The sequence below is a fragment of the Strix uralensis genome, chromosome 5, assembly GCF_047716275.1.
Source record: "Strix uralensis isolate ZFMK-TIS-50842 chromosome 5, bStrUra1, whole genome shotgun sequence".
Classification (NCBI taxonomy): Eukaryota; Metazoa; Chordata; class Aves; order Strigiformes; family Strigidae; genus Strix; species Strix uralensis.
The window spans coordinates 70,332,543-70,349,812 of record NC_133976.1 but is presented as its reverse complement, the minus strand read 5'-3'; the positions used below and the strand labels follow the sequence as shown (position 1 = coordinate 70,349,812).

General features: G+C 43.0%; 1 protein-coding gene across 5 annotated transcripts in view; it reads left to right on the top strand.

Annotated features, from left to right (window-relative positions):
• The window catches only part of BPGM (bisphosphoglycerate mutase), a 28,988-nt gene extending 12,891 nt beyond the window's left edge, over positions 1-16,097 (top strand). For 3 of the 5 annotated variants that reach the window (XM_074871546.1, XM_074871545.1, XM_074871544.1), the window contains exons 3-5: positions 763-943; positions 2,111-2,766; positions 12,873-16,097. In XM_074871546.1, the coding sequence (XP_074727647.1) occupies positions 2,166-2,766; positions 12,873-13,051 (780 nt within the window). In that variant the 5' untranslated portion in view covers positions 763-943; positions 2,111-2,165 and the 3' untranslated portion in view covers positions 13,052-16,097. The remainder of the gene's footprint in view (positions 1-762; positions 944-2,110; positions 2,767-12,872) is intronic. The other 2 variants (XM_074871543.1, XM_074871548.1) reach the window with 1 other exon arrangement.
• The last annotated feature ends 1,173 nt before the right edge of the window (positions 16,098-17,270 follow it).

The following is a 17,270-nucleotide window of genomic DNA, read 5'->3' as shown; positions in this document are numbered from 1 at the left end:
ATTGAGGTTTTTATTGGTTTTGGTCAAAAATAGCCAGCTAAGAACTTGTGTGAACAGGTGCATCTCCTTTATTGTTGGGTCTTGTTTTTTTTGGTAAATTACGCAATCTGTTCCTGTGGATAATACAATCAAATAGTCTGAAGAATGAGGTATCTGCAGAGATAGAGCTTTTTATGGGACTATGTTTTGTGTAGTAGTTCATGTTGTGAACACACTGCAATTTTTAGTCATACCTGTGGGATGTTGGAGAAGGCATTTCCATCTAAAGCCAATGTGATCTATATGATACTCCTTTTTGTTACAAACCTGGGATCTTAAAGGGTGTACTTTACTATTGTATCTGATGTGACATGATGTCTGGGATTTTGTCTGAAATGCTCCTTGTACGCAAAATTCAGGCCTCCTTTGCATGAAATCACAGCGGACTTTCCTTTGTATTTACCAACTGTCTATTGTGTGTCAGACAATACCTCCTGATACTCTAAAAATCTCAGTCCTCAAAGGCTTTTCAGTCCTGAGCTGTACCAGTTGTTAGAGCTGGGGAGGTGTTGTGTAGTGTCCCTGTGTGATGTAGTCTGTCTTCTGTGGGAGTGAAGAAGTAAGCTGCTGTTACAGTTAAGATCAAATTACTGAGGTTGTTAATGAATTCAACTTTTCTATGCACTTTTTGAAAGTCTGGTAAAAATGAATGCTGGTATTGTGCTGCGCAATTCCCAAAACCCAGAGTGCATGGGCCTAACCTGTCCTATTGACCTAATTCAGGGTCACAGCAGGCCTGAATTTGAGACACTTGAGGACCTGGAGTGTGACTGAACCAGCTCCAACTGATTTGAGATGATAGGACCTCCCACATGTATGTCTCTTACGGAAACCTGATCGAAAGTTGGGTGTGCAGAAATCAGACCTCAGTGTCCCACTGTCCATGGTTTTGAGAGCACTTGATGTGAGTATACAGCAGTACTCCCAGTGCGGAGAGTTGTATTTTTGTATTTTTTCCATTGCTCTGACCATTGCTGTCTAGTCTGTGACATCTCAGGTCAGAGTGATCAGATGGGGATTTCAGAGTTGCAGTGCTGTGTTAGACGAGCCTTTCAGACATAGCACAATCTGCTAGAAGGTCTTTCGCCATGTTGCAAAAGCTTGGGTGGGTGGTCAAAATCTGTCTCCCATTGAAGACAATCCAGAGGTGGTGTTGCTTAGTCAACAGGAGCAGGGAAAGGTGCTGTTTGACCTTATGAATGTGTAGCTGTCTTATTTAATGAGGACAGCAAATTTGTGCCCACTGCATAAGTAAAAACATTAATCCTGGTGCCTCAGAATCTGGCATTGTAATTCATAGACATAAGAAGAAAAAATATACTTGAAAGTCAGGAAGGGGATGGAATAATCTGAGATCACTTCTGGATTCAGTGAAATGAGGACTCACTAGTTGTGCGTTGCATCCCAGAGTAGCTGTGCTGTCACACTTGTGTGGAGTGATGATGGAGGAGGTGGCCTGGGGAAAAATGAAGCAGAAACTGGCATAATTAGCAGGACAGGATGGGGATGTGAGGAAACAAGTTATGCAGAGCATGATTATGGTGACATCTCCTTTGAGGAAAGCTAATAAAGTTCTGTGTATTACTGGTTCCAATTCTGGTCATCTTCTCCAGTTGCTCTGGCTGAGGATCACAGCTGCTGTCTGTGCCTGCATTCCCTTGGCAGCAGTGTGGGTCTGGGCAGCTCTTAAGAGCTTGGGCTCCATGTCTCACCTCTAATAAGTTCACCAGTGAGAGCGAGATCTACTTCTCTGTCTGGGAGCCTCTGATGTTGAATGAGGCTCTGTTTAAGCATTTGAGGGAAATCTGTAGGCAGGAGCAGCTTGTGCAAATCTGCTGTTAATCAATTGGTTAAGTGGGCTAGTTGCAACAAACTGGGTGGAGGATGGTGCTTTTCCTCCCACATGAGGGTGGGAAGGAATTCAGAGACCTCAAAGGTAAAAACATACTCAGCAGACACTTGTATTTGATTGTTTTGATTCTGATAGTTGTCTACTCTTTGCTGCCATATGACTACTTGTAATGCATTATCTATGGGATGTTTGATGTATCTGTCTCATGTCTCTGTCCAGATGCATCATTATTAGATGCCAGACCTGTTGTCATCTGTGCTAAGCTGCAACCAGAATGGCTAAGTACAGGCTTGTTCTTTTAAGACATGGGGAAGGAGCCTGGAACAAGGAGAATCGCTTCTGCAGCTGGGTGGACCAGAAGCTGAGCAGTGATGGGATAAAGGAAGCTCAGAACTGTGGCAAACACCTTAAAGCGCTGGGCTTTGAGTTTGACCTCGTCTTCACCTCTGTACTCAGCCGTTCCATCCAGACTGCATGGCTTATCCTGGAAGAGATGGGCCAAGAGTGGGTTCCCATTCAGAGTTCCTGGCGGCTGAATGAACGTCACTATGGTGCACTGATTGGTCTCAACAGAGCTGAAATGGCTCTGAATCATGGGGAGGAGCAAGTGAAAATATGGAGGAGAAGCTATGATGTTACCCCACCTCCCATAGCTGAATCTCATCCTTACTATGAAGAGATATACAATGATCGCCGGTATAAATGCAGTGATGTCTCTCAGGATAATCTCCCAAAGGCTGAAAGTCTAAAAGATGTGCTTGATAGACTCCTTCCCTATTGGAATGAAAAAATAGTGCCAGAACTGAAAAGTGGCAAAATGATCCTTATCTCTGCTCATGGTAACAGCAGCAGGGCATTGCTGAAGCACCTGGAAGGTAAGGGGCTTTCTTTTAGCTTTTCCCTCTTGTCCTTACTCAACTGCTTAGAGCTTTACATCTTGATCTGTAGCATATGTTACTTACTGGGCAATTAATGCCAATGTCTGTGGTCTTCAAGGAGAAAGTAAAAAGTTGGCCTGTTGGAACAGAAATCAAACTGGGGGATGTGGAAGGGGGAGAGAACTAGTTAGGTTAATGTAGTTAAGAAAAGATGCTTTCACTGTGTTTCTCACTGCTCATTTTAAACTACTGTATTCAAACTAGCTTTGAGGTTGGTCTAGATAGACAAAAACTCTTCAGGCTCTAACTATTTTTGGATTTATCTGGCTGCTTTGGAAGGGTTGAACTAATACTCTGTTCATTAAACAAGCGTTGCTGTAACACAGCAGAAAAAAGTGTCTTGGGTTGTGAAAGACATTCTTGACTGTTACTGTGGTGGGTGACTTTTGAGGCTTCATTCCTGGTAATTCTTTACTTAAAAAAACTGCTGTGACAGAGTTCAGAGAGTAGATACTTGCTAAAGCTTATGCAAATACTGTATTTCCCAATATAGAAGATGCTTACCAATAAACAGCTAAGTTGGTAGCTTAGCATAAGGTTGCTTATTTATTTGGAATGTAAAAAGGATGTGATTTATCTTTAAGTCATTGCTTGATTTTTTTTTTTTTCCCCCCCGCCTTCTCTTTAATGACATGGCTTCTAATTTAGGTCATCCTAAACTGGAAGATGGACTATATTAATTTCTTCGTAGGTAGAATAGAATTTAGTGATAACACATGTACAAATGCAGCCTACTAGAGTTGTAGTTGCAAGTATGCACAGACTGGATTGCGTCCTCTCAATTTTTTTAGTTATAAAACCCTTTGGTGTGTGCCTCCACAGCTCTGACTCTGCTGAGCACTTTTTGCATTCAGGCGTGCTGGAACAGTCAGGACAGCTGATGCTTTAGCAGGAGTCAGAAGCCCAGGGAATAAGCATGTACAAGTGGCTTCTGGAACTATAGAGGCTGTGAATTCTGGGGTACAGATCACTGCTTAGATGAAGGAGGAAGGCTGGTTCAGCCAGTTCCACTGATGCGGTCAAGGTGGTTGTCCACACTATGTGAAATGATAGAATTACAAAGGAAAAGGGGTAGGGGGATCTGCAACCACAGTGTCTCCCCTGCACACCCCACCCCTCCCCCCAAACTGAACCAGTTCCATGAAGCCATGCTGGCCAAGCCCTTTGGGGGTGAAATGCTGCAAGAGGACCACAGCTTCAGCAGAGACCCTGGGCCACCTTCTGTGCAGGCATGCACCAAGGCTAGAGCTGACAGCATCAGTGACTGCTAAAGGTTACCTGAAAGTTAATATGGCTGGATTCCTTGCTGCGCTGAGATCAAAGAGAACAGTGTAAGAGCAGCTGCAAAGCTTTTCTTTGGGACTATCTACTGGGTATAACTCTTCAGGGCTGCCCATACTCAACCAAAGTAGAACAGAGCTGTATCTCTTGCCTGTCCTACCTCTTACCTTGTCCCTCCCAGCATGTGCTTACATAGGGAAATGTGAAGAATCCTTGGCAGATGATCTAGTTCTGTTGACTGAGGACTGTCCATCAGCTACTCCAGCTCCCACACAGGAGCAATTGTCAGATACATGCTGGCTTTTCTGCCCTTCATGCAGTGGAGATCTGGATTGCTGCAGAGCTGGCCTGAAGGGTGGTGTGAACAGAGCTTTAAGACCCCTGTTATTGCAGCCTGCTCTTTCTTTCAGAGCTCCAGTCTCTCTCTGGCTGGATCTAAGAGGTTCCTTGTCTGCATTGCTGACTGTTTCTCCCTTTCTCTTCTGAAAGGGTGTGAGTTGAGCTGCGCTGGGGCCTTGCTGGAGCTGGAACTGATTCAACAGTGCTTAAAGTTTGTTAATCTACTGTATCTATAGCACTCACTGTGAGGTGGGCTTTTTTATGGACTTCTGACAAGCTTAGTGTGTCCTGCACTGGAGTGCAAGTTTCTAGGCCCCTCTGTTAGCTGGAGCCATGGTTTTTGGCTTTTAGAAAATTGGGCTCCAAATGCATCAAGCAGCAATCCTACATGCTTGCTTGGATGTCTTAGTGATAACGTAATCTTGGGAGATGTAGCCTGGAAACTTTAAATGGCAGTAAATATGAATGTTTTAATTCAGTTTGATCTGATGAAATGATTCTAATTGTTTCAGTGTGAAATTTAGTGTCTTTTCTGAAAGACTTCAGAGTATGCTTGAAGCTACTATTTCAAGGAGGTATTTTTTTGAAATGGGCCTGCAATTCTCAATCTGAATGTTTTCCTTGTTATGAGTAACTGTTAAAGAGCTTGAAATGTGGATCTGCTTTCTGCTTGCACGCAGATCATCAGATCAACAGAATGTCAGGCTAACAAGGCTTTGATTGTGGGTTTAGATTTTGTTCTTGTTTTCTCAGTGCTCAGAGTATACCTCATTAAGGTATACGAAATGTCTGTAGGATCTGTCATGGTTTGCATGTGAGGACTTAAAAAGTGAAACCCCAGTAGTCTTTCTGGAAACAGTATTTAACACAAACTGGTCCACACTCTTGTATGCACTTGGAGATCAGAAACAGCAGCTTCTCTGAGAGCTTGTTCTTCTGTCCCAGTGGGCTGAGTGACATTCTCCCAGAGGGTGCTGCTGAAGATCTTGGTGCTGTGAGCTGTTGGTGTCCAGTGGGGATGCTGGACTGTGTTCCTTCTAGGTAATCCCACCAAGGACAAGTGTAGCTGTTTTGTCCTGTCAAAGATACTATGTTGGTATCAATTTTTGAAGTCTCTAACTGAGCTTGTCTAGTCCTTTCAGAGGAATCATTGCCACAACTAAAAATTGGCAGAGCAAGAGGGCAGTTTTCATTATATGTTGTTAACATTGGAAAGGCTCTCTAAAAGTAATATTTTCTTCTTTAGGCAGCAGTCTTGTGCTTGCTGGTGGAAGTGTCTTTTCATAACTTAGCAACTGTTTTATTCTGTGACACCTACTGGTATAGACCATGACCTGTAACTCAAGTCTTTGACAGGCCATGTTTTTTCTTTCGTGGTATGCCATCTGATGCCTTGAAAAAGGAATGGCAGCAAGATGTTAATGAGGAGGGTATCTAAAGTAACCATATCAGAGTTGTACAATTGATGTTTCATCATCCAAAGTAAAATCTTATGATTATGAAAGCATCACTTGCTAAAATCTGCTAAACAAGCATCCTAGGTGCACAAGGTCTATTTACAGGTGATTTTTTAAATTCTTTGAAGGAGCAGTTTGCTCTTTTAGTTAATAACTGATACTTCAGATTGAGACCCTCTTAGCACTGTCCCATTGTGAAGACAACATTAGTAATAGTTGTGACCACCTTGCCCAGTTTCTGTTGAAGTACTAATTGGAGACTAAGTCTAATAGACTAATTTTGCGTGTGACTGGCAGAAGGATTGATGGGCTGTCTCAACTTTCTTCCCTCCTAACCATTTAACCCTGAGGACTGACATTAAGTACCTCAAGACAGGGTCTTGTGGACGGCCTCATTATAGAATTTCCTCCCTGTTGAAAGGTTGCCATCTCTTGGATGTGGTATGGTGGTCACTGAGCCTTGTCAGGCTCAGGGTAAAAAAATGAGGGGAGGAGTTACCTGGTCTCTTGAAGGACGCAGTTGTTGCACCCATTGGGCTTGTCTGGTTGTGGTCACAGAGCTGGGGCAGAGCTCTGGAACTGGGCTTGCTGGCAGAATCTGGTGACTGGGAAGGCCTGATGCTGGTGTCACCAGTTGGTGAGCAGGGAGAGCAGTGCCCTCAAGGATTCTTCTTTCTTGCGTTACAGTGAGTGTGATACTGTGCAGTTACAATATTCCAGTAGTTTAACATGCTGGAGTTACACATTGTGAGTTGTGCTATGGATTGTGTTGAGGACTACCTAGTAAGTTTATTTTACTGATTTTTTTTTTTTTGTTGCTTGACTTTCTTAAGGAGATACTACTTATGTTACTGTAGTGTCTGAGGGTAGTTACAGAAACCAGCTTGAAATGTCAACTTGCTGCTGCTGAAATGAGATAGTCTTGCACTCCCTGTCGTTCATCCCAGTCTTTGTTCTCTGCTTCTACTGCTTATTTCTTGTGAGTTCATTGGGCCTTTTTGCAAGTTAACTTGGCCTGTAAACTGGCAAGAAGCAGCAAGGAGCGGGTAGTTTTTAGTCATGTTGGTGGTTTGAATTAGCTCAGGAAAGGGGCTGACAAGTACCTAATGATAGTGCAAAAAGGCTGGAACAGCCTGATCAGGACCTGCAGCTGGGACAGAAAAGTTTCAGACATGAGTTGTTAGTGACTGGTTTTCACAAATGTGGGTTTGAGGGATGCTCAATAGTGTTTCAGCCAGAGATGGGAACCTTTTGTCAGAGCTCTGTCCAGGGCGGTATGTGTGCTGGTAGGCTCCAGAGTTGCATGCTCAGAGAACTCAAATGCGCATTTGTCAGTGTTGCCTTGAGTTCCTGGTGGTGGTAGTGCAGCCTGGGTCTAATCAAGAGTGATGGAGCTTTCTTACCTAATGCCATAGTTGACAGCTAGTGCTGGTAGTAGCAAATCTCATGCCTCCTTCAGCCAATTTAATCTTGGACTGCTTGAGGAGTTTAAGGCAGGCTGGATTTCTCTACTGCATGGGAATATCATAGATTCATGGTTTGCTTTCCTACACTGTGTCATATTTTCTCAGTAATGACCACAGTCAAAGTCAGACTGATCAGGAGCTGTTTATGTAATGACATTGTATTGGGTCTGGCTGAGATGGAGTTAATTTTCCCTGTAGTAGCCCACAGTTCTTCATGCCCCATGTTGGGTGCCCAAAAGAACTAGAACTGTGGTGGGTTGACCACTCCACTTCTCAGTAGGACTGTAGGGGGAAGAAAATAAGATGGAAGAAAGCTCATGGGTCAAGTTAAAGGCAGTTTTAATAAAGCACAAGCAAAGGCTGTGCACAGAAGCAAAGGTAAACAAAAAATGTAGTCTCCATCAGCAGGTGATGTCTAGTCACTTCCCTGGAAGGAGGGCTTCAGTATGCACAGCAGTTGCTCTGGAAGACAAATGTCATAATAATGAATGCGCGCCCCCCCCCCCCCGCCCTTTCTTCTCTTAGCTTTTCTTGCAAAATGAGCAGATGTCATATGGTGTGGAATATCCCTTTGGTCAGCTTGGGTCAGCTGTCCTGGCTGTGTCCCCTACTAAGATCTTGCCCACCCCCAGCCTACTGGGTGGTGGGGGAATGCTGGAGGAACAGCCTTGATGCTGTGTGAGCACTGCTCAGCAGTAGCCATAATACTGGTGTGTTAACACCTTTCTAGCTACCACTACAAAGCACAGCAGTATGAAGGCTGTTATGGGGAAAACTAACTCCATCTCAGCCAGACCCAATACAATGTCAGGACAGGGGGAGAAAAAAAATGTGAAAGACCCATGGGTTGAGGACAGGGAAAAATAACTCACCAATTGCTGTCACAGGCAAAACAGACTTGCCTTGGGGAAATTTAAAATTAATTTATTGCCAATCAAACCAGAGTAGGGTAATGAGATATAAACCCAAATCTTAAAACACCTTCCCCTACCCCTCCATTCTTCCTGGGCCAAACTTCACTCCTGATTTCTCTACCGCCCCCCCTCCAAGTGGTGCAGGGGGATAGGCAATAGGGGCTGTGGTGAGTTCATCACATGCTGTCTCTGCTGCTCTTTCCTCCTCATACTCTTGCTCCAGTGTGGGGTCCCTCCCATGGGAGACAGTTCTCCATAAACTTCTCCAATGTGAGTCCTTCCCAGGGGCTACAGTCCTCCACAAACTGCTCCAGCATGTGTCCCTTCCATGGGGTGCAGTCTCCTTCAGGAACAGAATGGTCCAGTGTGGATCCCCTGTGGGGTCACAAGTCCTGCCAGCAAACCTGCTCCAGTGTGGGCTCCTCTCTCCACAAGACCACAGGTCCTGTCAGAAGCCTGCTCCAATGTGGGCTCTCCATGGGTTTACAGCCTTCTTTGAGTGCATCCACCTGCTCCAGCTGCAGGTGGATCTCTGCTCCACCTCTAACCTCCCTGGGCTGCAGGGGCACAGCCTGCCTCACCATGGGCTTCACCACAGGCTGCAGGGGAATATCTGCTCCAGGGCCTGGAGCGCCTCCTCCCCCTCCTTCACTGACCTTGGTGTCTGCAGAGTTGTTTCTCTCATTTTCACTCCTCTCCTTTGCTGCTGCACAGCAGTGGGTTTTTTGTGGTTTTTTCCCTTCTTAAATATGTTATCACAGAAATGTTACCACCATTGCTGATGGGGTCAGCCTTGGCCAGTGGCAGGTCTGTCTTGTAGCCAGCTGGCATTGGCTCTGTTGGACACAGGGGAAGCTTCTAGCAGATTCTCACAGAAGCCACCCCTGTAGCCCACCTGCTACTGAAACCTTGCCATGCAAACCCAATAGAGACGTACAAAATCTTGGCAGACATAAGGGTGAAACAGATAAAGATAATATGCTGCAGCCATGGTTGTAAGCCCACCCATCTTCCTTCTTTCCTTAAAATCTGCCCAGTGAGCTAACATTCTGTAAAGATTAACAGCCAGATTCTAATGCTGTGCCCACTTACCTTCTCTACCCTACTGAAGCTAGGTCCTCTGCTGGCCTGCAGGGAAGGCAGAATATGGTCCTGAATATTTAACTTATTAGGCTAAAGCTTCAGTATTTTCATTAAGCATGTGGGAAGGATGCTATGACCTGATTTGGATCTCAATTACAAAGCACCAGTTCTAGAACAAGCCCATTGTGGCTGAATTTATGCATATGATCATCTGTGCTTTGTTGGATGAATCATCTGGCCTCAAGTGTAGTTGACATGCAGGGGAGGTGTAGCTATTCTCAATAGCTGTTGTGTTTTTTGTGTTGCTCTGACCATAGGAATAGAAGGAACTTGGTAAGAGCAGGTGAGAGGGAGGGAGAAGCTGAGCCAGCCCTTGTAGAAGTTAGGTGTAGGTGCTCAAAGTCAAGTCCAGTGGGGTTTGCCTCTAGGACTTTCCAGGGTGCAAGTATTGCAAACCACTTCATGGACTACCAGGTAAAGGTGAATTCTTAAGCTTGCACAGAGATATTACTGGTCTCTGTGTTTGACCTAGTTCAGTTAAATGGAGTGTAAGTGAGGTGGGAAAGAATTCTGGAATATGATTTTAGAAGATCTTTTTTGAAATAAGTGCTGTACCAAACTCTTACAATGTTCATGTACCTAACCGTTTCCTGCTATACAACTGCCATTAAGGAATAGTGCTTGACAGGTGCTCATGAGAGAGAACATGGGAGATGTCCACTTGAGGAATGTAGTTGCCCAGTCAGCATCTTACCTGGGGTCCTGAGGGAGACATCCTGAGTACTTCAGTAATGTATGTGGGTTCGCATGGCTGTAAGTAGGTAGGACCTTACTTTTAAACCTTCTTGGGGAAAGACTGCTTCCAGCAATACCATACCCTTCAGCAGTGCTGAGACCCAGGCTTTAGTGTTATACTGGAGGGAAGAGTATTGCTTTTGCAACGGTCTTACTTCCCATTGCACCTTGTTAGCGGTTGAGTCCTTGCCCTGATTTAACCCTTCTTCCCTGTGAGATAGAATGGGGTTGTGACACAGGCCAGCTCAGATGAAGTGCAAGAAAAGGTCACTTTGCTATAGTTACAGCGCATGAAGTAACCGGATAGCAGATAGCTTGCACTTGCAATGTCTGGAGTGTAAGATGTGATTGCTTTACTGTCCTCCTAACTGGCTGCGTGGGGAGTGTTCTGTGCGTGTTTTGCCTGCACCTGAGGAGCTTGTGTGACAAGCCTGATCAACTTCTTGCTTCCTGAAGAACAGAAATGCTATACAAATACAGTAACAGTACTGAAATAAAGCAACAGGACGCTATTGTTTCTTTAGGATTTTCATCTGACTTCAACTTGCATTTCTGGCTTTAGCCTTCTGGCTGTGAGGCCACACTTCTATATGAGGAATAATTCTGAGAAAGCCAACATGTTTGCTGCAGCTTGTTTATCCTAGACTGCACTGTTTTGCTTTGTAAATCAATACTAGTTAACATTGATGTGGTCACTCTGTTCTGTAAAAAGCATTTCTGAATCCATGTAGCTACAGCTAGTTTTGTTTAATCCATCTTTAGAGGAAACCTTTAAATATACTGGCTCCTGACCACTTTATGTGGTTTGCCTAAATTCTCCTGCATCACTTCATCTCCTTTGTATATATCTGAATGGTTTAGTCTGGGAGACTGAGTTTGAGAGGTGGGCAGAACACTTCCTAGGGCTAGATTCTGTGTTGATACATGGTGACATGCATGTGTTCTTAAAATCTAATATATTTAAGAATCCTTGAAATAAGAGTTCAGGCAGCTTGGCTGCTTGTTTTGCAAACCAGAGTCCTTGAGAATAGTGCTTGTGTCTGGTGAATAGACTTGGTATATTTTCCCATTGATTTCTGTGTGGTTTTAAAATTTTACATTCTCCTTGAGTGCTTTTCTGTAGGTCTGATTCTGCTGCCTACAACAGGTGAATTATTTATCCCTTGTATACAGGGATTGTTTAAACTGGCAGAGTGTGACTTTTTTAATGGACTGATGGCTCAGTATTTAACAAGGTGTAAGCTTCTTGCAAGGATTTGGCTGTTTCTCTTGCTCTGTGCCCTTCTGAAATTTAGGGCTAATGTACAGCTGAACTTAGTGCTTAGCCTAATCAAAACAAGAATACGTCACTGCAAAAGTTGCATGCTTGTGTAGTCTCTGGGCAGGGGCATAAAATGATTCTCACCTCATGATTAGTTCTGTGTTTTCTGACCTGTTGTTATCCCACTGTTGCTGAGTGGCTTGACTTTGTGGGTTTTCCTGTTAATATGTTCTGCTTTTCTACTTAATGTGAAAATCACTGGTAAACTTGCACCCATATGTACTGAGAACCATCTGTTTTGTCAGCTGCTCAAGAGGATGTTTTCTTCATGCACTTTGGTCTAGCTTATATGGTGTCATCACTTTAGAAGCTTGATTGTGTTCATTTTGTAAGCATGAATTACTTGAAGCTGCCCTGCTTTACAACAGCAGGCTGCTGCTGTGATGTCAGTGCTCCCAAAAAGGGGACAAAAAAGAAAATCTGATGTTCCCAATGACGCTAGATTTCTTTTGCATGCAATTTCTGAGGAATAATGTATTTGCAGTCACTGCTGCTTAATCAAATATTTAGACCTTGTGTGGAAACTTTACTAGGCGGTTTGGTCTCAAAATTTACTTGGATGCTTTACTGACTTGTGTGTTTGTAAAATTAACCAGCAATTTCATTAAGATGAGAGCTCCAGAATATTTTAATTAAACACAGCTGGGTAAAATAAATTTTTTCCCCAGGTACATGTTATTTTTGTGAAGTAGAAAAATATAGGAAAATGCTCCAAGTTGTACAAGTTGACTTTCTCACTTTTCTTGCCTTCTCCATCACTTGAAAGTGGAAATGAATATCCTGTACCTAGTAATTCTGAAAATAGTACTGTAGGCAAGATACTATAAACTTGCTTTCGAGAAATTAGATGTGAGCAAACAGTGATTCTTACACTAGAAGAATTAAATATTGATTTGTAAGACAGCTTGTGTGAGAAGCTTTGTATAGAAAACATAAGAGAAAAATTAACCTTGGTATTGTGCCTTTTTAAAGAGGCTGTTTGTATTGGTTGCTTAGCAGAGGTGGTTTCATGTTGGAGTAGCACATGCGCACTCTAATCCTCTTTTGTGATGAATGAGTTGGGAGGATATGGAAGAGAACCTATTGTCCTCAGTGTCCTGTATTAAATGAAAGGTATAGTCTCCAGGGCAATCTCTTCCTGTTTTTCATAGGTGTAGACTGAAAAAAACAAACTGTCTTCACCTTGGTGGGAATCCCCTCCTTTAGCTGTTCCTAAAGCACTAATCAAGCTGCGGTCTAGCTGGGAATTGACCCTTGAGTAGCTGGTGGTGTTGGAGGCTGTTTTAAGACTAGATAATCTCAGAAATAAGGCTGAGCTAGATAGACAATTAGGAAGCTGTTCACTAGGTGTAACTGTTTTGATTTTGTTTTTTTTTTTCTTTGGCAGGCATCTCTGATGAGGACATCATCAATGTTACTCTCCCCACTGGTGTGCCCATACTTCTTGAACTTGATGAGAATCTGCACCCTCTGGGCCCTCACCAGTTTCTGGGTGATCAAGAAGCTATTCAAGCTGCCATCAAAAAAGTGGAAGATCAAGGGAAAGTAAAATCTGCTGAGAAGTAAAATCCCATTAACACAGCTGTTTTCAAAGTGTGGTGATAAGTGATGATTGATGTATGACTGCTAGGTTGCACTGTGTGAAAGTCTCAATTTCAAGCACTAAATAATTGGAAGGGACAGCTGTTGAGTCTCAGGTTGGTAGATTAACCCTCTGCCTTTCAAAAACTGGAATTTAGATCTCAGCATGAGGCTATAAATACTGAAAAATCAGAGATCATTCAGGTAATGGGAACTTGCAGGGCAGTCTGCCCCAGATGTAAGATTGAGGGGTGGCCCAGTACAGAAATGAAGGGATATGTTATTGGTGTCTACCAATAATCAGTCCTAATCTGTGAAGGGGAAAAGCACCAGCTTACTGGACTAAGTCCAGGTTGTTATAGGTACTAAAATTTTCTCACTGATAAAGTGGGCACCAGGTAACAGAGTTATTCAGTATGATTCTTCTGTGTCAGTGGCCATGACAGTTTGTTCTGGATGGAGTTCCTTCAGTCTTTTAGAACACTTTCAGCTGTACAGCTCTTTGCCTTTGATATTTTGAGTCTTCCAAGGCCAGTTCATGGTCCAGAGAATTTTGTAGAGATGTTCAGACTGTTATAGTTACCATACTTGTCTCTTGTTACACTATATTCCAGTTCTTAAATAATCTAGAAGGAATCCCTTTTCCTCCACCATCTTTGCAAAGCCTAGCATGACTGCATTTTGCTGACTTGCAATAATAGGATTTAACTCAGACTTTAGTCCACAAACAAGCACAGAGGTTTCCTGCTCAGTGTTTAAATTATCACTTAGCTCTTAGTGAGTGACCTGAATAGCTCTGAAACACTCAAGTAACATGTACTAGAGGTTTGATCATCTCTTAGTCAAGTTGTTAGAATAATTCCTGTTTACCTCAGTAAAACTAGATGTAGGAAAATCTCCCTCTCAGCATTTCTGAGTTGTAAAGATCTCTTGATAACATGTTCCACAGTAATATTATGTGGCATTCTCTGTAGCAATTTCTCTGGAGGGCTGGAAAAGATACATAAGGCATGTAAGATGTGTTACTGGGTACAGCTCATTTGGCCATCATGCTGGTAGGGAAGGATATTCTGCCATGCCTGAAAGTGTTCTATAACACTCTCCTCACAATCATAGCTTGATTCCTGCTGAGTGTGGCCTTGCTGTTGTGTTTGGCACTAAATTCGAACAGTTCATACTGTGTTTGGGTGTAGTGTAGCATGTATGGCAGTTTGTTTTCTTCATGTATACAAGCATCAGGGTAATTCCACTTTGGAAGACTTGCTCTAATCTTACTTGCAAATACAAAACTGTTACTTAAATTTATATTTGACCCAGTGTTTCAACACCTGAGCATCTGGATTCTGATCTCAGTTACCAATATGGCTGGCACTTGTGTGTATTTGAGCTAAATGTGTTCTCAGCATGTCCCAGCTACAAATCTCAAGAGAAGTTGATGAGAATTCCCTTGGTATGATGATAGTATGAACTTTTAAAATCATAGAGTAGCTGCTGCTTTGTAGTGAGCAGCTCTGTAGCTCACTTCATAAGTGTAAGAGGATTTTTTTTTCCTTTGAGGAGAGCAGTGTGACAGTGTGGGGTGGTTCTGACAGTCTCCCTGCTATACAGAGGTAGACTTGCCAGGTCTGGTGTCAGTTCACATTAGTGTCACACATACTCCATAAAAGACTTGCTAGATGGTAATTTCTCTTGCATGATTGATGCTTGGGCTTCCTTTTGGTTTTGTTTTTGTAGCCCTTGCAGTAGGAATAAATTTACATATTTCTCTTTTAAACGTAAAGCTGGTAGGTTTCCTCTTGCTTTGTACAAGCAATGATATTTCAGTGTTTTTCTCGGAAATACTATTAGCAGCTTCCCTACTACTGTTTGATACTGACTTACTCCTTTCTGGGTTTTTAGTTTTCTGTGCATAGAGTAACTCTGAATCTTAGTTGATATTTTACAAGTCAGTGTTACAGAGTTAGATTGTTGATCAGCAACTGTTCACCTGTCAAAGCCCTGAGGGGGGCTGCTGGCACTTGAGTGCTTAGGTTCTTACCCAAACATTCTGCAATGTGTCAAGTTCAGTATCAAATAAAAGTTACTGTAGGTTTGTTAAGGCAAGCAGAGCCACCTGTTGTCAGTGGGAACTGCCTGCATCCAGATGTGTGGGCTTACAGGCCTTGTCTATCTGTCCATATCCCTTTGGCATTGTGGTATTGTAATGTAGAACTTCTTCAGGACTTGAGGTGCAGCTGAAATACTCGGAAACGAACCCAGCTGAACTGGGCGACATGCTCTCTCCTCCCCTTCTCTTAGAGAATTCATGATCTATTCTAGGGAGGGAGTGGGGAATGGAAAGGTGGATGAGTGAATATAGAGAGCATTAATATCTCTTCTTGCAGTCAAATGGATGAAATCGACTGTAAACAGCTTTTCAAAGAGTCATGGACAGTAAGAAGAGAACAGCAGTTTCTGCAGTGCTGCTTAAGACATCAATAGTGACAGTGCCCTGGGAAGTTTGACTTCATTTGCTTTGTGACTCCGAAGTGATGACAGGATTTTACATGCACATCTGGCAGCGATACCACCTCCCAAAAGTATCAAATGGAACCAACTGGGGATTTCATTGTGCTCTTTAAGATTATTTTAATGCCTTGAAATGCTTGCTTCTGAATAGCTGTCTGATTTAAATTCCTGATTCAAAACATGTATATTGAAGAACAGAAACAATCTGCCATCAACAGTTCTGTGAGAATGCCTGATCTTCAGGCATAGCTACATTAGAAGGAGAAATGAGAATCTTGCTGGTGGCTTTAGAGATCAGTGGTTGGAAAACACTTTATCCATGTCTGAGTATGCCTCAAAGTCCTGTAAGGTAACTGGTGTTTCTACAGTTGACATGGATATAGCTGATTTGGTTTGTTTATGCATTTTTAACTTGTGGTTCAGTAGCAGTAATAGCTCTAGAATACTCTTGAAAACCTTTGTAAATATGGTGGAGCTGCCAGGTTCTTTATAACTCAATAAATTCACCTGAAATAGAATTTAACTTCGTTTCAGTCTTTCTTCCTTCTACTCCCTTCCCCTTTGCCGCCTTCCCAGGGCTGATGGGTAAATAAAACTGACCAGCAGGGTCCCAGAAGTCATCAAGCAGTTGTTAATCACATATCATGCAGTCAGTTGGGTTAAAATAGTGTTAGAGAAAACACTGACTTATGTTTACATGTAAAGAACCTGGGCTGGAGTGGAATACATACCTGTTTGAAACTATGTGGGTATTTGTATAGGAACAACAGATGAAACAGTTCCACAACAATAAAGCTTCACTGTTTCCCATGCTTGCTTTTCTTTTTAATAAGAAGCATTACTTTTTGATGGTGTGTTTAAAACTAGCTTCTGGAGACAAAGACAACCCTTCACTCTCCAAAGTACTTGGTGTCAAGTAGAGTTATGACTCAAATGACAAGTGCAATGAACTGCAAGCCTGATGAGGACTGCTCCTTGTTATTGACCTTCACAGAAAGGTCTTGGCTACTGGGGTAATGGGAGGCAGTATAAAGGTCCTAAAGAAGTCCTCAATTCAGGTAGAAATGGGGAAGACACAACTCTTGTGGCTTAAAACAAAAGCGTACGGAAGAAACTGACTTCTAAAAAGTTGGTCTTATGATTGTGTTGAGAGTGAGTGGGGAATGGAGCAGACCTGAGCCATTTGTGTACTGATATTTAACATTTTGCAGTTAATGTGGGAGTGCTGCCAACCAATTCAAAATTGTATTGGTGTGTTAAGATGTTCTGTGATGCCCCCCTGCCTTCCCCCAGTCACCTTTTATACTTTGCTCTGCCGTGGCTAAATTCTGCTGTAGTTACACCTCAGATTCTTCTGGAGTCCTGTCCACCATTTTCTGTGTTGGGAAACTGCCTTGTCCATCTTCTGTGCTGGCTATAACCTCTTCTCAATCTTAAATTCCCATGGGCAGGAAAGAAATCAGATATAATAACTGCTGCTCAAGAAAGCTCAGCTATGGTTGGAACAGACTCAGTGGTTCACATGGAGTACAGAAGGGTTTGGAGAGAAGAAACCCCCCTTTGAAAGCTCTGCCAAACGGGTGTTGCTGCTTCTTCCTTGTGTTATGGTGGCTGAAGGTTCTGCAGTGAGTGAATACAACAGGGAACTTGACTTAGCATCACACAGAGGGCAGAATGGCTATGACAGGGCACTCTT